This window comes from Necator americanus, chromosome III (assembly GCF_031761385.1).
Source record: "Necator americanus strain Aroian chromosome III, whole genome shotgun sequence".
Lineage (NCBI taxonomy): Eukaryota > Metazoa > Nematoda > Chromadorea > Rhabditida > Ancylostomatidae > Necator > Necator americanus.
In genome coordinates, this window is record NC_087373.1 from 17682461 (window position 1) to 17703123 (window position 20663).

Sequence of the window (20663 nt, forward strand, 5' to 3'; positions counted from 1 at the left end):
CGCAACGAGAGAATCACTTGGGTGAAATATACTGACTTGCTGGAATCATAAAATCTATCATGCTTATCATGATATCCTCAATTCACAACTGGCTGCCACACACTCCCTTACAACCTCCTCTTGCAACCCTCTCCCTTTCCGACGCGAAAATCTCATCACGCGCTTGACTCTGATTCCAAGAAGATATGCTTTTGATCAGTTTAAAATTGATATACATTGTAGTGTAGGTGATTTGAGCTACTTTAGATGCTGGAAGTTGTCCGCAAACGCGTGTTTTGTTCACTCGCACCGCGATGGCAGCATCAAAAACTGAGTTGAACTACATAGATAAGTAGTAGCACTTTTGTCGATTTTCTAGAGTCTTAGAGTCTAGAGTCGTCGCAAGAGTGCGGTCATAAAGACAAATTTCGCAACCGCACTACGTGACTTGGCGCGGTGCCAGTCTTAGCGCAACCACTTTCGCAACTACGTCGTAATTCATTTCGTCCCTATTTGGTGGTAGTGTCCCAAGGCAGCTCGCCGCTTGTACCGCGTTATCACACGAAGGATGGCGAAAAAGGTAAGTAGTTATATAGATAAACACATGGAAAAAATTCTGTGTACGCCGGAAACGTTGTCGCCACGACTGTCAAGCCTAGTGTCAGAAAGTGACGATGACAGTCTAGAAGAGGAGCAAAAGGAGAGCTAGGTAAGTGTGATTTGTGCTGCTGTAGAAGAGTGATTTAAGCCGAGCAACGGCACGCAGTGTAAAGAATCTCAAGGTTTCTTGTCAATAATAAGTGTTCTATATTACGAAAGACTAGTACCATGGTGCTTATGTGAGCATGGTTGGCGCCATGGAGGAGAATCGAAGTTTTGGAGGAAGGCCGAATTCGATCAAGATCCACCTTTAAAACAGTATTTTATTGATCTTGAAGATGTCGCCGCCGGCTATGGATTCATTTTAAACAAAAACATACAGTCACCACGCAACGATGTTGCCACGCATATGGTCAATGAGAGTATCAATAATCGCCGAGTTCGCGAATGTTCCTCTGTTATTCGATCTATCTTGATTTGGATTCGTGTAGATTTTCGAATGTGTACCCGAATTCGTCTTTTTAGTGATGTAATTCTGTATTTTAGCAGATAATGACTTACCTAAACAACAACACTACGAACGTTATGTTGTTTATCAAGGTCTACCCTTTTACACCGCACGTCCCTGTATTTGTTATGTTGCAGATGATTAGGCTTCCATAAATAATATTGTACAGGTTGTAGGTACTCACTCACTTTCTTTATTCGTTTGATTTATGCATCCAATCATTTAGTGCTCCATTTTGATATCTGCCTATTTCGTGTCTTCATCGTATGACGTATCTTAGTAAGTATAATGCAGATATCTCTCTACTGGCACATATACATACTTGCGTATATAATTTTCACTTCCTCTCTTGAAACCACAGCATTGTGCATTGAATCTAAATCTTCATGATTCCTCTGCAGTTATTGTTTTATCCAGACACTATTGGTTGATGATGCCTCCCCATAATCTACGTCCCAGTATAGGCATAACCCACCTGAAACCTGTACCACCCCAGACTCGTGGGGTGCCTTTAAGGAATTCTTTACATACACAGAAATGATGGAATCCCCTTAGAGGTCTACATTTCGTTGCACCTGCAGGTATGAAGAGTTACTCCATCGGATAAAGCTATAAATCTTGTGCTCCTGAGGCGTCTAAAGAATTTGCAGAGATTTCTTCGCGTGTCTGAAACGACCATGGCTCCGCTCAACTACGAAATCAGCAGTAACGCAACACCCTTGTAGACGCGCCGTATCGCTTATGAGCGGTCAAAAACCAACTTCTCCTTAACAGATGAAAAACAAAACAGGCAAACAAACAAATTCAAATGAACCAATGAAGCGGCTGTTGAGGGAACCGGAACGGATACATAGACGAGCGTTCTAGCGTACTTCGTAGGAATTCAATTGTGTAGGCCGTTTCAATTCGCGAAAAACAGTGAAGAGGCTCTATTTATAGCCATGTTTCAGTAATCCTAGAAATTCGGGACTACAAACTGCTTCAGAAGATTACAAGCCTATGGTGAACGTGCTTCGAAGTGGCGAACTGCAAAAGCATGGATCGGATTTTGAAACCTACCAAAGAATTGTTAGGAAGAAATACTTCAAAGCCAGATCCAATTGCGCAACATATTCGAACTGCAGAAAAGTTCTGCAGGAGGGTATTTCGAAAACAGGCGGAAAAAATTCGAAAGCAGCACGAAGAAGGATAAGTCTAAAATAAGGTGTGGCAGGGAGTATAACATTCCGCTAACAGTTTTGCTGAACAAAGACGGGGTTTGCATCTCACCTTTCCCGTCATGAGATGGAAATGATCACGGAGAGGTTCTATTCGAACGTCTTTTTCCGATTGGCAGCCCTGTCAAGTCCCTTCATCTCCGCTGTTGAAGCCCTACCACGTATTCTTCCTTCGGAAGTGCGAGTCGCTATCAAGAGCATGAAACCTGGCGCAGTCCGCGGGTTTGATATCAACAGACTTCCCCGAGGTGGTGGCCATCCTTTTCATGTAACTTTAGCGGCATCTATGACGTCGTACAGAAGACTTCGCCAGCTGTTCTTTACCAATAAGAAAGGTGACCGAGAACAGCATCATCATGCGCATATCTAGAATGCTAGGTGAAGCACAACTTCAAGAACAAGTTGAATTCTGTCAGGGTTTTAGCTGCATGGCCCACACCTAGGTCGTGTCGAGGGTCATAGAGGTTTGTCAGGAATAGCATCTGCCTCCTATCGAGAGCGTCTACCGCGAAAACCGTGGAATGCAGCTCGAAGTCTCTCAAGACGTATAAACTCCATCATGTGTATACCTTGGAGATGTCATTAATACGATGAACGACTTGAAGAAAGGACTCGATGGAAAGATGAGAGCAGCATCAGAGAGGGTACGGAAAAACTGACGAACCAAGAACTCCGTGCTCAGCTGTTCAACTCGACACTTCTTCCACCGCTTTGTTATGCAGCAAAGATATGGGACCCGACACCACTGACACGTCTAAGAAGCTAATTACTGTTCACAGAGGCCTTACGAAATGTTAAAATGTTGCTGTGCAAGTTGCGCAATCCACTTCGAAATTAAACTTGGGCGATGTACGATGAAATGCTGTATCCCTGCGAGACACCTTATCATACCACTTTTGTATACCCACCTGTCCCATCAATAGCCCATCTACTGGATTTACTTGAACATTTTTCTGGGAAAACCTCACTGATTATCATGCGCGTGCTTGCAGGCGCGAAGTATGTGCCGAGGTGACGTGTTGTAGAGTGCTTCGTAGGAAAACTCGAACTTGAAGGATGTTTCCCATGCCGTTTTTCAGGACAATTAGGGAGGCCTGAGCGTGACTACACACACTCATACTCATAGTCTACACCGATAAACCTATCTTTTTCTGGAGAGATCCAAACATCATCAATTTTGTTGTGTATTGCCTTTAACAGGTCAGAGAATGTTGGTTCAACGACGTAAGTTGAGATTCATATGATACTCAAAGACAGCGTATCACGAAACTGACGATGTTGATGTCTCTGTATGCGAATATAGAGTCGTGAGAGGTGTAGATTACGAGTATTAACGCGGTTCCACCCATATCAGTTTTGTTGTCTAAAAAACGGGGTTGGTTCCTACGAGACACGTGAACGCTGTATCCACCTTTGTGCACGAACCGCGTCCGCGAGCGAGCGGTGGAGGATCAGTGGAGCTTCCTCGCCAGCCTACTCAAATAAAATCAGTGAATAGGCTGTCGAAAAAACGGGCGTGTGCAGAACTTCACTTCCGTGAGCTTCATTTCACTTCCTTTCACTTTTTATGGAGAATTTCTACCAGCGCAACGCGGACACTGCGGATTGTACAAATTTCTTCTCACAGATGTCTCTCAGCTACTCCTTCGGTAGGAGCGGCCTTCCTCCACCACCCGCAGACTTCTACGGGCAGGTCTCACAGAAACCCAATAGAAAGAGACGTCGACTAAAATGCACAATGTGTACGCCGTTCTAACACTGAATTTTTTTTTTTTTTTACGAAGAATGGGGTTTTTCGGACTGGTGTCATTTTTGAATTACTGTTTGCTCTTCTGATGTAAATTTCAGAATCGTATGAGTGCCCGCGCGTTTACAAGATTTGTTGGAACTTTCATTTTACCCGGTATTTTACTGTTTTATTACATGTTTTACTATTCTATTTTGCTGTTTAAAAACACAGCGGTACTCTTCAGGGGGAGGTGATAATCAGGAACGCACATTCTATTAGGTGCTGCCGAATCTGTGCCTGCAGAAGAGGTTGTCGGTAGAAAAGAGCTGGCATATCCCAGATCAACTTTGATCACAGAGCTCCTCCCAGCGAAGTCGTATGTGGTGTTTCCGGTGCAATTGCATGAAAAAATCTGTTTCTGAGAAAGTAAAAAAGGCATGAAACGGGTAAGGTAGTAGATGTTGAAAAGGAATTTGTGGAAAATGAAGAAGAGATGCAGGAATAGCTCTAGAGTATTAGAAGATAAATAAATATTTTGCATTTTCTCAACAAAGTTTTTCACTGCACGAAAAATGCCACTCACAGTCTAAGGTGAGAATTTTTCTATTGCTTTTGCATTTGAGAAATTTCCATTCAAAGTTACCAAATGGTGTCAATAGGAGAGTGTAAGCCTTCGGCGAATTTCTAGGCACAAATAATCCAATATTTTATAGATCGCTGCGCAAATACAGAAGTAGTCATCATTTAACGTCAAATTCTCATGTCTTATCCTTTCCATCACCTCCTACCTGCCATTTGTCAAGCAACAGCCTGATATATCTCCAAACTCAACAAATCACTATTCTGAAACAAAACCATACAGGCGGTATAACTATGACCATCCACCAGACTTGTGTCCCTAACAACTGCGGAGATACCGATACGTTTTTCGCCTCTCATTAGATGATCAGTAGCAGAAAGAATCGATCAAAAGCGAATACATAGTAACCTGTCAATTTACTAATGCTAATATACTAAGAAACAAAGTAAGAATTGAAGTTGGAACGCTGTATCTGAATATCACTTCTGCTTAACTCTATCCCCACCCCGGGTGAAGCGCAGTCGGTAAGGGGTTCTGCTGTCTGTGCCATCGATCGAGGGTTCAATCCGCCCCACTGCTCACCAAGCCTTGTATCCCTCCGTGGTCGATAAATTGATAATCAGACTTGTCTACGAGGATAAAAACATTGACTTGACACATCGGCTAGCCCCGGCAAGTCACTGCATAGTCCAGACACACAATCGTAAATTTCAAACGATTCTTTTTTAAAATGAACGTGGTGGCGCATCCCAAGCGGATTGATTACCGCCAGACACTCATCGTTTGTCCTTTCATCCTGCCATCCACTTCTCCTAAGAATAGGACGTCGCAGCAAGTATGAGTTAAAGGCAGCATGCCACGAATCTGAGGTGGTGCGGGTTTCAGGTGGAGTATACGTATACGGGGTTGTAGATTAGGAGGACAGGGGTGGTTCCGCTCATCTCTCCCTGCATCACAACCGCTACGCTCCACCCCTTCCGCCGCCTCCGCCCTGCGATTCGTCGAAAATCAATTCGGACTGCCCCGATAGGCAGTAAGGGATGCTACCCCTGCAAGGGTGGCGCGCTGCAATAGAAGGCATTGTACAAAAGCCGGCTGCTTGCAGTGATTCAGGGAGAGATGAGCGGAACCACCCCAGTCTCCATAACCAACGACCCCATATATGGATACTCCACCTGAAATCCGTACCATCTCAGATTCGTGGTATGCTACCTTTAAGCTAACGATACGCATCTGCGTCATTCACGGCTACTTTTACACTTGCTTTGTTTGTTTTCGTTTCTTGTCATCTATTACTTGATGTTGCCGACACAGTCCTTTGTAAAAGCAAATATATAATACGATCTTTAGATCGTATTATATATTTGCTTCTTTAGATCTCTTTACATACATCGTGAGTGCAATGTAACCTCGAGCGGAAGGGGGTTAATCCCTCTGCGGAATGGAAAACGTTCCGGAAACTAGGATCGGGTTCCAGAACCTAAACTTTGGTTTTAAAGGTTTTTTTTTTGACACTTAGGCTAATGCTACTAAGATGACCATATGAGACACATAGCGCCTACATCACAATTACGGCGCAGGCGCTTTTCGCCTTTTCTTCTTATGTGGTTGTTATTAAGGGTCACCCTGATAGCACCACTGCAGTTCACGTTGGCCCCTCCGAGCATGTTAAAGGCATCACCCCACGAATCTGGGGTTGTACGGATTTCCGGTGGAGTATTCGTAAACGGGATCATAGATTATTGAGAGAAGGGTGGTTCCGTTCATTTCTTACTAATTGCCGTAGAAAACGGCCTAGAAAATACGGCTTCGAGCGTTCCGGTGCAATATTTTCCACAAAGAGTTTGATTGGAGCGCGCCAGCTTTTTGCACGCGCCGCATCTTCCGGGCCATTTTTATGGCGATTAGGAAGAAATGGGCGGGATCACTCCCCACTCCATAATCTATTATCCCGTATACGAATACTCCACCTGAAATCTGCACCACCTCAGATTCGTGGGGTGATGGCTTTAAAAGCAGCATACCACGAATCTGACGTGGTGAAGAAATCCACGGGGAAATCTAGAAATAGGATTGTAGATTATAGGATCCGCTCATCCCTCCCTGATCGTTGTAAGAAACGGCGAGGAAGACGACATTTCATTAAAGCCGCGAACTACATTTTACCCCTCAGTGGCGCCCTTATTCGTTGAGGTAAATAATTAAATCAGTCGGCGTCCTAATACATAAGGATTAATCTTAGAGGATCAATGACATGTAAGCTTATGTTACTTAGAGAAAAAAGTAAGTTAGAACGTGGAGAAAAAAGGGGCCACTGAGTGCCCCTCCCCCTTCCCAACTACATTTTTACGGGGTTCCACCTCGATCGCAACCACTAAGTCCACTGCATCAGCTTAATGTCGTTTAAACCTCACAATATGCATAAGTAGACTACTTATTATGTAAGAGAAGAAAATGATGATATCGCTGTGTTGGTTCTGGTTGCATGAAATATTTGAGTTGTGTATATAGTTGCGTAACCTTCGGTGCTCTCGTAGAATCACTTGCAGACTGTCATTACAACTGAGGGCTTTGTTGTTGCAGGATCCGCTTGTATATACACCATGTGTTGGTTAACTTTCATCTTTTTTTCGTCCATTTTTTGTCTGCGGAAAGTACCACATGTTAAGACTTCAATCCTGCTAAAGAAAGGCGGATAGGGTCCAAGCTGGAACCTGGGAAAATTCTGAGGAAAACCCACAAGAGTTGGGAGCAGTTAAGACGGCACGATCCTGATGCTGAGATTTCAGAGGTGGTTACAGAGGTGAGCATATGCATATAGATGAGATGGGTAGCTCGGGAATGGATTCGCTCAAGTTTTTTTTTGTTATGTTTTGTTCGTTTTTGAGCATCTCTTCGTGAGCAACAGTAGTGTGCTTTGCGGTGTTTCTCTCGAGGAGCTGGAAGAAATCTTTTTTCCATTTGATGCCAATGCTTCCTTTACTGTGTTCCCAAACAAACGGTGAATAGAAGAAATCTTTGTTATATTCTCTAAGTTGTGTCTGTTCTCTAACGCCAAATTTCGAAAAATATTCCATTTGCAGTTCTTATTCGTTTGTTAGTTTCTCATCAAAAGAAAAAGCTCAAGCTGCACGAGAGAACCTTCATGGTACTATCCCGTCGCAACTTAAAGTATCACACCAACCATTTCTGATTTCCTATGTGAAACAGCGTAAGTTTTACAAGATTTGGTTCTATAAACTGCTTATTTTTTGCACTTGTTCGTCGAGCACACAACCGAAGAAAACTACTGGAGACATTTATTTTGTGTATGTTCAGTGTGACATTTGCTATGTATGAAATTTTGACCTTCTTGCTTTTACGTTTCCTATTTACTTGAAGACACAACTAACGTCCAAACAGAAAAATCTCGGGAAAATCCTATAAGTATTTATGAAGTTCTTAGCTGCAAACACCTTCACGGACTTATTTATTTACATTGAGACAATGGATATCACAGTCATGTTTTCTTGCAAAGGAGTGATTACGACGAATTGTCACAAGTAAACGAAATAACAACCAGGGTTTTTTTTTTTGCCGGACACTTCTTCGATGATTCAGTGCCCAGGAACAAATCTGTTGGCAACCTCCTGTACCCAGAGGACCTCGTTCTGTTAGAAGATTACATCACAGAGGATGAAGAAAAAGCACTTCTTGAGATAATCTTCGACAGTGAGAAAGGTAATCATCGTGAACCGTTGGCAAAACAGCTCTGTATCAGTTCACCAGGTAATTTTTTTCCAGTCAAATCTCTGAAACATCGAACTGTTGTACACTACGGCTATGAATTCGATTATAATAAAAATATGGCTTTAAAACCGACAACACCTATTCCTGATGGAATTCATCTGCTTGCTGATAGAATGTTCAGCGATTCACTCATCGCATTTATACCTGATCAGGTACCTACTTTTTTGTTCCTTAAGATCGACAATTTTCCCTTGACAGATGATTTCGAAACAAACCGTTCTCATCAATAGGTGACAGTGAATGTCTACGAACCAGGACAAGGGATTCCGTCGCATTATGATACTCATTCAGCGTTTGAAGATCCTATTATATGCGTGAGGTTGGAGTTGTTGCTTCTGTCATCGAAGATAGCTCAACTAATTCCGCTACTCATTTGTAGCATGTGCTCTGACGTAGTCATGGAATTCAAAGATGGTGCGAATTCGGCCCGAATAGCTCCCATTTTATTGAAAAGACTGTCGCTATGTTTAATAAAAGGGGAGGCACGTTATCGCTGGAAACATGGGTATGAAATTTCTGTTTTTGACTACCTTTCATATAACGTTAGCTCGTAACAGTTCCCTTTAGAAAAGTACAGCATTAATAGTGGGATTTACTTTATGAATAAATCTAAGTGGCCTACAATGAATATCTGGTTTCAATCGGTTATGAAAAAGAGTGTTCCTAAGCACTATTCTGTCTTCAAGATTTCTCGTTCATTTACTTCTAAAATTTACTCGATTGATGTGAATAACTGTATATCTAGATTTGACGCATTAACTTGCAGAATCGTGAACCGAAAATACGACATCAACCCAGTAACTAGTCGCGTAGTGCCTCGTCGACTTCGCGTTTCATTAACTTTGCGCAAAACTCGTCAGCAGCCATGTCAGTGTAAGTACAAGGAGTTCTGTGATTGGGATAGAGAAGGTGAGATGGTTCGATTCTCAAATTTCCTGTGGTTACCTATCCATCTACAGTGTCATGTCAAAAAAAAAAAACGAGTACTACATTTTTAGGAGAGATGGCTGTTCCCTCTAACGACAAATCAGCTTTGCTGATCGAGAGCCAATACGTTAATGGAGTATATGAAAATATTGCGTCTCATTTCGATGAGACAAGATTCTCCAGTTGGTCAGGTGTGAAGAAGTATGTCATGTGATGTGAACTTTAGAACAAATTATAGTAAGGTCAAAATGACGTGAGGCACGGTGCAGTTACATAACGGCACAGTGGAGAGAGCGGTTGGAATCGAGGTGGGGTCACCGCAAACTGCAGCGAAGAATGATGCTAGCACGGTTCCTCCTTGGATCTTAACCGCTGCGCTCCATCGCACCGCTTCGAGTGCATCCGCTTACGCAAGTCGCTGTGCTTCATATCATTTTGACCCTACAATATGTGCTTTGTGAACATACTGTCGCTGTTGAAGGTACTGTGTGGACCTGATGGTTTGCGTTTTCGATGGTGGTTGGCATACTTGAAAGTCTCCATTGTTCGATAGGACGTTGATCGGTAGGGCACTGACAAAAATTGGAAAGAACTTCGTTACGACTAAATTTATGAGGTGGCTCTATTCATCCATAGTTGCACCTCGTAAATGTAGTCGTAGCGAACAAAGAACGTCGAAAAGGTTAATCGGCGTCACTTCCCCGTCGGTCATCGTCCTATGGACATTCGAAGTGGGTGAATTAGGTCATATCGACAACGTAATGCATCACGTCGACAACAAATTTGATGGCGTCTGTATAGTCGGCGTCAGTTGTGTTCAACTGGGTAAAACGTGTAGCCGACTGCCATAAGGCAGACTCTTCTTGTTGATATGCGCACTATCTTCTCTTTACCCTAGACTAAAGTCCTTAGTGGTCACCTGGTTGAACCCACTTAGCGCCGGAAATGCACGTATAATAAACAACGTTACAGGTTCATGAATTCTCTAGCTCCGTATTCTGTTTTGTACGATGTTGGGTGTGGCAACGGGAAATATCTACTCCCTAACGATAACTTGCTCAAAGTTAGTGTTATGATTATTGATGACCTTAATGAGATAGTTAACTTCATGACTTTGGATGTGTACTAGAATATGGCAGTACACAAAGTGCACAAACGTTCAGTAACACAGTGTTCAGCACTGACAAAGTACCAACAGCACACCGTAGAATATATCATCCTAACTCCGAAGTAGAGGTAGAAGTTCGCATATTATCCTACGAGTCCGAGATCACAGCACGTAGAACACTAGAGGCCTTTTGAACAGCCGTCAAAAGTCCAAAAATGAACAAGGAGAATGAGTGCATTGCTATCACAAACGAGTTATCCCCATATAAAGACCTATGCGGGTTTTGATCTACGGGGCGGGCCGTGAGGTCCCTATATAAATCCCTTGTGACTCATAGCTGTGGTATGTGGTGGTCTGTTGCGTTAACCAGGACTAGCTAATGAGGTAAGCACTAACCAATGTGTTGCTGTTTGAGTTTGCCTACCGTTTAGATACTTTCTTTAGGGTGATGGGGCGCTTGAGAGGATAAATCACTAATGGCTTTGATTTTTCCAGGCTCTGACGAAAGCGATAACGCCGTAACGTTAGCCGTTGTTTAATAAAGACGATCAATACCAATTTTGGCTACAGCTCAAAAAAATCAATTTAAAACTACGTTTCAACATGGCAAGATTCAAAGACAGCCGAACATGGGCAATACCCAAAGTACCAACGGTTCCTTGAGCATCTTTAAGTTCGGCATAACACGAAATTGGCGGGGAACGGTAAAGAGGGTCCCGGCGGATTCTTCGCGAATGCCTCCGAGACATAACGTGCCCAGTGGATATGCCGGCGGATACGCGAACATTTCTCGACGAGGTCACGCTGCAATCGTTTATGAAGACGCAGACAACCGCCATAGATGTCCTTCCCACCACAGAGACGCAGAAAACTGCGCAGTTTCAAGGAAATATGCAAAGCAGAGTAGTGTGAGCTGTCGAAATGACCGAATAAGTCAAAAAATAATAGTGTTAGATAGAAGTACATGGGATTTTGAATGGTGTTCTAATAAAGAAAAGGAGTGAGTTTGTCTTTATATCACCTTCAGAAAGTCTAGAAATCTTACCAAATTTGAACTCTTTTTCTTCCTGTAAGTTCCCGGAAGTCAGAGATACAGAAGGTCCCTCTGTCCAGAAATAAGTTAGACTACAAAAAAGCTTGGGAGTTACAGGATAACGTTAATTCATATTACTTTTGAGTTACTTTTGAGAGCTGGCATCTTTATCTCAAACTTCACGTGAGGATTTCTCTTGCTTCTGGTACGATTACTAAATTGAGATCACCTCACGTTACAAAATAGCAGTGAATGTGTCTGATTCTCCAGAACAATTCAACAAATGGTGAATTATATCCTAGCCGGTGACGCAGCGTATGATTAGCGGTAGGTAAGCAGAGTCAGTTATTTAGGTGCCAACGAAAGTGAATATCTTTAGGACACGCATCATCGCTAATTGCCCTGACGAGGCATGACCGGGGCATGCTGGAAATTCCGCCGGGACCCTCTTTACACGCACCCGAAATTGGCGATGTTGGATCTCTGGAATGGTCCTGAAAAGCAGCGTTAAAGACAGTTTCGTCGATCAAATCCTCCTAAAGTGTACCCGATAACGTGTCACATAAAGGAGCAATCGATGAGGTGTTGATGCTGTCTTTCCCACGCGCCTTCAAACGCGACCTGTAAGTTTGCGCTTGCATACGTGGCATGTTGTTAGGGGCCTCAGAAAATTGGAACGACAAAGGTGTTTCTCGCGATGTTTTTCAGAATTAGGAGAAATTGAGTGTGATCGCACCCATACTTGTGATTTACGCACCTAACCTTTTCTTTTCGTGGAGACACCCCACCATCGTCAATTTTGTAGTATGCTGCCTTTAATTCCACCAAATATTGGACAGTTTGAAAATAGCCCTTATAACTATCCAATTTTTGAAAGTTACCACATTAATACAATACAGTTATGGTGTTTACTAGATTATAGTCGGGTCAAAACGACATGAATCACGAGTTTTGTTGTGGTGCATTTGCGTACGCGCGGTGGAAGGAGCAGTTGGAACCGAGGAGGGACCATCGCAAACTGCAGCGAAAGTTGGTACCAGCAAGGGTTCCACCACGCTCCTAACCTCTACGCTCCATCGAAGCGCCCGAGAGAAGCCGCGTACGCATACGTGCTTCCTGTCGTTTTGACCCAACTATACGTTGTTCAAAGTGCAATGTATCTTTTGTTTTCAGTTAGGATGCGACAGGAGTCAAATGTTATGCGAAATAGTTCAAAGTAAAGTGAGTTAATTTCCAACTATACATGTTCTTTTCGAGGTAACCAAACGTTTTTCGGAAAATGTTTTCATATTTCGCAAGGTTTAACACGAACAATTTGTGCCTTTGTTAAAGGCCCAGGGAGTCAGCATGGAAGAGTGACCATGTAAACATTTCGTGCTGTGAAACGTTAGTTGTGGTGGAAAATCTTCGGTCTCCTAAACTTATAGGTGCTGGGACGTTGCTGACTGTAGTCAATAACACTAATCTAGGTCGTATTTTTTCCAATACTTCGGTTTTTCAGTAATTAACGCCGTTAAGGGTTGTATGGTGGTACACGCTGATGCGTTATCCTTACCTTTTCGAGAAGCTGCAGATGCTGTATTATCCATAGCTGTATTGCATCATATTGCATCACTGCCGCGACGTCAAAAGATGATAAGCGAAATCCTTAGGGTGTGCTTTTTAAATATTCTTTTAGCCACGACACACCAACATTATTTGTGTCATTGTCTTTTGTTGTTTTTATAGGTTCTCAGACCTGGTGGCATGGCATGCATCACTGTGTGGTCTATGGATCAAAGTGACTCGGAATATGCGAAGATGAGAGACAAGAAAGTAAGCACATGTGTATTGCCCATGTTCGACTGTCTTTGAATCTTGACGTGTTGAAATGTAGTTTTTAATTGATTTTATTGAGCTGTAGCCAAGACTGGTATTGATCCCCTTTATTAAACAGCAGCTAACGTTTCGGCGTTATCGTCTTCGTCAGAGCCTGGAAAATCGAAGCCATTAGTGATTTATCCCCTCAAACGCCTCATCACCCTACAGAAAGCATCCAAACGGTAGGTAAACTCAAACAGCAACACATTGGCTAGTGCTTACTTCATTAGCTAGTGCTGGTAACGCAACAGACCACCATATACCACAACTATGACTCATAAGGGTTTTATATAAGGACCTCACGGCCCGCCCGTAGATCAAAACCCGCATAGGTCTTGATATAGGGATAGCTCGTTTGTGATAGCAATGCACTCATCCTTCTTGTTCATTTTTGGACTTTTGGCGGTTACCCAAAATGCCTCTGGTGTTCTGCGTGCTGCGTTCACTGTGTATTAGGGTCAAGGAGCATCTAGATGGACTCTCAAAATCTAAAATCTTCACCCCACTCGGAGCACACCGTAGAATACGTGGGGGTTTGTTGCGTTACCAAGTCTAGCTAATGAGGTAAGCACTAGCCAATGTACTGCTGTGTGAGTTTGCCTACCGTTTAGATGCTTTCTCGGGTGATGAGGCGCTTGAGAGGATAAATAAAAACTAATGGCTTTGATTTTTTCCAGGCTCTGACAAAGGCGATAACGCCGAAACGTTAGCTGTTGTTTAATAAAGGAAATCAATACCAATCTTGGCTACAGCTCAAGAAAATCAAAAACTAAACACATGCGGTTTATCTATCCTCGGTACAGGAGTCCTGTCGCATTCATTTCCCTATACCAACTTGATTTAATCGGCCGAGTTTTGAGTTCATCTTTTCCTATATTCAGAGTGGGTTTCACTCGCTCGAATCAATCTTTTCCTGAGTTCGAAGGCTAACTAGTATTTAATGCTCTCTATGATTCTATTCTATGCTATTAACGCGGCTATTCGCATTTTTGTTCTTCTCAAACATATCCGAGCTCATCCTGTTTGATCCTCAGCTAGAGTTCGCATAGATTCTATTCGTCCTTCGCTATTTCATAAACGTACTCAACTGCTAAAACTGATGGACCACAACGATACACCTGCTCTTTCACCACCCCCTCACTGGACCCATTAGAAAGGGAGTACGACAAAACGATACTCTATCTTTGAAGCTGCTTAAAGTGCATTCCAGTGGATTATGAAATTGTTTGCTTGAGAAGAAAGGTGTGTTAATGGGAAATTCGTCCAGAAACTTCGTTTTGCTGGCGAAATCGTTCTCTTTTCGAGGAAAACCAGTGAAGCAGAGAAGACGCCTAAGAGGTAAAATGAAGGTGGAAGGAAAACAAGCTTATGAGTAAACAGAAGAAGCAATTAATAAAAATCATCCACTGCAAGGACGGAGAACATGAAAGTTAGTAGGGGTTCAAATAGTGCATTCACAGTGCACGCGTATCTCCGAAGTCCTGTGGGGATGAAGGATGACTCGCGAAGGAAGAACTGAATAGAAGGATGAGAGAGAGATTTCGCATTCGTCAAAGAACAGAGATGGACCGAAACCTTCGTGTTCACCTGGCTGATTCGAACCCTCTTTCAGCGGTTTGGTGCGCAGCGAAGATATAGGCACACACCACTGCTAGATCTAAGAAATTGTTTGCTACTCAAACAGCGCTTTAGAGATGTCTTCTGAAGTTTAGCCGGGACACACAATACTTAACTTAATTAGAAATCATACAGGGGAGTATATATCGAAAATCATAGATAAACCGGCCGCCTTGTTACAAAAATCGACGATTGGTGGATTGAAAAAGCGTTAGAGAGGAAAATGTTATTGACATTTCCAAAGTGCTACATTTCTAATTTTTGAAGTTTTAGGACTCTATTATCGATGAAGTCAAAAACCCAAGCCGTCTAAAAGTTCATGATGGGAAAGAATTCGTACAACAGGATCTCCTTGTTCCATGGAGCATCGATAAAACAGGAGAAGTTTTCATGAGGTGAAAGATGTAACAAGCTTTGTCAATAGGAATTTGTTGGATTCCGTTCTAGATACTATCATGTGTTTGGAGAAGGAGAGATGGAACAGCTCCTCCGATCTGTTGGTGGCTGTAGCATAAACAGCATTGAAAAAGAACAGGGTAACTACATAGCTATAATCACAAAACTATGAGGTCGTTGTAGCTATTGGGACACTTTTCGTTGTCTGTTGATGTTCCTGCAAGTTATAGCTGATGTTGTCCTTGTTACATTTGAAACAGATAAATATTCTTATTTTATTTTCCACTGATTACACAGTTACGTGTCCCTACGAATTGACGTGCAGGATTGCACTGATTCAGATCGGAGATATTCGATCATCTGCTGAAACCGTAGTTTGCATTCGTTAATCCCGAAGAAGGAGACCAATTCCTTGATGGGCGGTCCTTTACTGCTGTCGATTAAAGTGACTCGAACCAATGTGAAGAGACTGGTGTACGGCAATCCGATATTCTCAGATATTCTTTTGATTGATTCAGGTTCCAGGGAATCTTGAAAGTTTGAAATCAAAAGGGAACTACAACTGGATGAGAGAACTTACCACAATCTCGCAGAATGTTGAGAGCCTCGACCGCTGCGCTATGGTCAAACATAGACAAAACTCGTTTCGCCGATAGTGGTTTGGTTAAAAACCATCGGAAATCTCCCGTCGTCAGAGACGAGAGAAATGCAAAAGCTTCTTCATTGAGTTTCAAGAAACCAACAACCTAAATAGAGTGTAAGAGAAAAGCTTTTACGGAAATGCTGAGTTAAAAACCATAACAACATGCATGGAAAGGAAAAGTCTCATCATTGAAAAGCATGTGTTCTTTTATTCTGTACTGGGTGGATGCAAAAATATCTTTATTTTTCATGCTCAGTTGATGTTGATGTTATTCGACTAGATTTTATCCTCATTAGTCAAAATAACAACCACTATAGTTATCACACTTCCTTCAAAAGAAAACAAGTTTGTTTGTCTCAACAGAATAAAAACGCTAAGTACTGGATGTCTATTTCAATTCAAAGCTAATTACATCTTAATTCAAGTCTAGCTAACTGTATAAAATGATCAGGATAATGGAATGAAAGTAGATAGAAAAAGAGTCGACAAACTGAAGTTTGGTGTCTTTTTTTAACCTGACCACGAACATTCTGCGAGATTTTGGTCTGGTTTCACATGTAATTTGCACTTATGAAACAAGAATTAGAATTTGACCTTTCTAAGGTAGTCATCGCTGGGAACCACAACCGATGGGAGATCACGTGCAATCAGACCCTTGATGGCGGGGAGCAACACATCGTCTACATCGGCAGCACGAACGGACATTCGTCCATACTTTTCCAGACACTCTTGATCAAGCTGAAGAAGGAAGCTTCTCACCACATTTGTTCTAAGGAAAACTGTTTCGCACCTGCAGACTACGCCTTCCAATCTCATTCTCATCGAACGATGTGATCATTTCTTCAAGAGAGTACAGATGAGTTGTATCAAAGTCACGAATGCCACTTCCATTTCGAATCTAGCAAAAATCAAAAAATCAAATCAAAATACACCAGGTTATGAAATAAGAATGAAACTTACTAGTAGATTCAACACTGCCAGTGGAAGCGCTCCTAACTTCAATTCATAAAAGTCCACGAACGCATCTTTATCCCTTTTTGATAGTTTTTTCTTACTATCGCGTGTTATAAGAGGTAGATGCAGCCAATTCGGATGCTGCCATCCAAAAGCTCTGAATAGTAGAAGTTCGATGAACAACCAGAAACTGATAAGATACGTAGATTTAAATAGAATCCTTTTCAATCAGTTTAGCCGCATTTTGGAAACTTCGACAAAGATATATACATCTCGGGTCAAAACGACATGAAACATATTGGCCGTTGCGTAAGCGGATGTGTCGAAGCGGCTTAGCGGCCCCGACATTACAATTCCGAAAGTTTCTTGGTATATGTAAAAATTGTGAGCAGTGTATGTAAACGAAAACATTAGTTGACGTCCGCAATGCAGTAAAAATAGTTCAATATCAATACCATCAGTGATTGGCTGAAGGAGCATCCAACCGAACCTCATGGGTCGATTCAGTTACCCAGATTTCAAGTTCTCTTGAGCTTGGACAATTTCGTTTTTTTTTTTAAAATATAAGTACATATAATCGGGTCAATACGACATGAAACACGAGTGTAGTTGCGGTGCATTTGCGTACGCGCTCGAAATGGCGCGGTGAAGGCAGCAGCTGGAACCAAGTTGGGGCCGTCGCAAACTGCAGCGGTGGGTGGTGCCAGCAAGAATTTCACCACGCTCCTAACCACTACGCTCCACCGAAGCGCCTCGAAAGAAGCCGCGTACGCAATTGCGTACGTGTTTCATGTCGTTTTGATCCTACTATATACTTCGTATAGTAATCACCAGACAGATTAATGCAACAGAGGTGAACAACTCCATTTTATATAATTTCGGTAGGGTCAAAACGACTTGAAGCATGGTGAAGTTGCGTAAGCAACTGCGCTCGAAGTGATGCGGTGGAGCGCAGGGGTTAGATCGAAGCAAGACCTTTCCTAATACCATTCTTCACTGCAGTTCGCGGTTCTCCAACCGCGAACTGCAGTGAAGAATGGTATTAGGAAAGGTATTCTCCAACCTCGATTCACACCGCTTTCTCTTCGCTCGGCTTCTAACGCAGCCGCTTATATAGCTGTACTAGAGTTCAGTTCCGTTTCCGTTTTCACCCGACTATACTTGTGGTCAAGCTTCCCAACGGTCATTTCAATCCGACACACCACTTCGAAGTAACTTTGTTTCATGTTCCAAATAAAATAAGAAGAAAAACTACCATATGTCTGGTAGGAAAACCGTTCATAAAAGAGGAGATCATAACGCATTACTTGTACAGAAGCACGTGTTTTCCTGTACTGCTCAGCCACTCCATTCCGCGAATGACATGAGAAATTTGCATGGCTTGATCATCTACTATATTAGCAAGGTGATAGGTTGGGAATCCATCAGTTTTGAGTATCACCATATCACTCTCGTCGATGCATTGGTGTATTTGGCCGTACACGTCATCCTAAATAGTCATTGATTGTTCCACTGATTTTCCTCAATTAGAGAACGATTTTGCATCACTAACCACATACAAAACAAAAAACAAAACAACTGGAATCGCCACCTCGAAAAAGACGTCTTGTCTATCTAACTTGAATCGAACAACAAAGGGCTCCCCACCCGCTGCACGTGCTTTGGATTCCACTTCGGCAATACTTCGGCACTTCATATCATATTTGGGTGTAGTGTTCCTTCTAATAGCATCTTTTCGTAAGAGAGCCAAACGCTGAAATCCAAAGATAATGAACTTGTAGAGTAGATAAAACCGATCACAAATCAACGTAAACAATATCGAACGATCGCTCAATATCCAGCGTTTGCACGCTTTCTTTACCATTGTGCGCTGTTATTACTAAAAGAAGTCACTAACAAAATCGTCAACATGATCACTCACATCCTCCGAGCAGAAGCATCGATAGGCATCACCAGAATCAATCAATCTGGCTGCAGCATCCTGGTAGAAAGACAATCTCTCAGACTGTACGTACGGCCCGAATGATCCTCCTGCGAAGGGGCCTTCATCGTACCGTAATCCGTAGTGAGTAAGAACTCTTTGAATCTACAACAGAAGTTATTTGAAATGAACGTTGAAATACATGAACTCTTAATTTCCTTGTAGCTCGGACTGACCTCTTCGGCGCTTCCAGGAACTAATCGCGCTTTGTCCGTGTCTTCTATCCGCAGTATAAAACGTCCTTTGTGGTGACGAGCAAATAAAAAGTTGTAAAGGGCTGTTCTCAGACCTCCGAGATGCAGATGTCCAGTTGGACTTGGCGCAAATCTCACTCGCACCTACGAAAACAAAAAGAATTTAGCATACCGCAATAATCCTCGAAGAAGATAGCATCAATCTCTCGTCACTCGACCGAATACTGACGACTCTTGATGAGTCGATGTTGCAATCAAAGCACATATATTGATAATTTCATTAGTTCTTATCCTCTTCATTTTCCTTTGAAGGATTTCTTTTTGAACTTTCTTTCAGAATGTTTTCTTGTAGGGTTCGTTCACTACAATGCAACTCGAGAGCTTTAACTTATAGTGCTGAAAGTTATAAAGTCATTTTGGGAACATACCAGCTAAGCAACGTCAGACTAGTTAAAATCCAGTAAAACAACAGTACCTTAAACGTGAAAGACAACCATAAAGATCTTTCGAAGACAAACGAAACCCAACCCTTGCCAGTTTATGACTCTCAAGCACTATGGCCTACCCATACCTATCAACTTTTTCATCTTTAAAGACAGCGTTCCCCGAAAATGACGATGTTAAGATCTCGCCATGAATAGAAAGTGGTAAAGGTGTGGTTCACGAAAATGAACTTGGTCATGCTAATTCCCCCAGACAAAGCATTATTTAGAGCTACAGTCCAGTCAAAACGACATGAAGCACGGTGCAGTTGCGTGAGCAGCTGCGCTTTAAGCGACGCGTTATAGATAGCAGTTCAAACTGTGATGACACACTCTTCACGTCACTACTTCGTTCTACGGCCATCGTAAATCAGGATAGGAATCAGATCAGCATCAGAAATGATAATCAAGCACACACGACAGCAGTCACCAGCAACTGCATATTTTCAACGCTGTGGTTGAAGTCAACGACACAAAAGAACGGTGTACATTTCTCGGACAGTACCACATTCAGAATCCATATGAACTCCCCAAGAAATAAAATCCCACGAACGCCCCGCGCATAAGTCTTGGGTAGCCAAAGCTAATAAACTAGGAAATATACATGCCCCTAATTTCTTCCTTGCAGAGAACCTCATACTCTTCATATTTATAAACAAACCTGTTCAACCGAATGCAGAATTCTCTTTGACAGAAATTGTACCATCACACTGCAACTCCAAATTCACCACATCATACAGTTCCACGATGAACTCTACAATAATATTTAAAAGGGGAAATGAGCAGAACTATGTGAGATACGCACAGCCACGAGTGGTGAAATAAGTCCCACATGGAACTCTAGAGATATGCATTCAACTCCAGGACATAAGGACATATATGTACCTCGAAACCTATCCGAGCCCGAAAGCACACTTTGCGCGTTGCCGTGTACACTTTTTCTTGGCGCTATTGTCTTGCTCTAGAGTCAAAACGTCGCGCCGCAGCTTCGGCTGAAGAATATCATCAGTTCTTCGCCATTCTAGGCTTCTCATCCACATAGTTGTTTGTCTTTTTTTTTCGTTGT

At 42.4% G+C, this 20663-nt stretch overlaps 3 protein-coding genes across 5 annotated transcripts; 2 read left to right on the forward strand and 1 right to left on the reverse strand.

The window, feature by feature from the left end:
• Positions 1–547: 547 nt before the first annotated feature.
• Positions 548–15515, forward strand: RB195_009941 (uncharacterized protein; the record flags this gene model as incomplete). 3 transcript variants are annotated; one of them, XM_064190721.1, is made up of 18 exons in its annotated part: positions 3932–4046; positions 4182–4207; positions 7163–7220; positions 7283–7416; positions 7502–7614; positions 7697–7824; positions 8214–8333; positions 8397–8554; positions 8633–8721; positions 8782–8907; positions 9169–9311; positions 9401–9530; positions 10302–10392; positions 12644–12691; positions 12989–13123; positions 13199–13285; positions 15221–15342; positions 15395–15515. In XM_064190721.1, 18 exons carry the CDS (start codon positions 3932–3934, stop codon positions 15513–15515), a joined length of 1944 nt encoding a protein of 647 aa, XP_064048305.1. The 3 variants fall into 3 exon arrangements, with proteins under 3 accessions (XP_064048302.1, XP_064048304.1, XP_064048305.1); XM_064190720.1 differs by lacking the exons at positions 3932–4046; positions 4182–4207 and adding an exon at positions 548–559; XM_064190719.1 differs by lacking the exons at positions 3932–4046; positions 4182–4207 and adding an exon at positions 2895–2948.
• On the forward strand, positions 2372–2674 carry RB195_009942 (uncharacterized protein; the record flags this gene model as incomplete). Its single annotated transcript, XM_064190722.1, has 1 exon — positions 2372–2674. One exon carries the CDS (start codon positions 2372–2374, stop codon positions 2672–2674), a length of 303 nt encoding a protein of 100 aa, XP_064048303.1.
• Positions 15516–15640: 125 nt separating the features above from the next.
• On the reverse strand, positions 15641–20303 carry RB195_009943 (uncharacterized protein; the record flags this gene model as incomplete). Its single annotated transcript, XM_064190723.1, has 10 exons — positions 15641–15873; positions 15924–16089; positions 16581–16724; positions 16777–16884; positions 16947–17097; positions 18248–18429; positions 18532–18693; positions 18862–19026; positions 19098–19259; positions 20259–20303. 10 exons carry the CDS (start codon positions 20301–20303, stop codon positions 15641–15643), a joined length of 1518 nt encoding a protein of 505 aa, XP_064048306.1.
• Between the last annotated feature and the right edge of the window lie 360 nt (positions 20304–20663).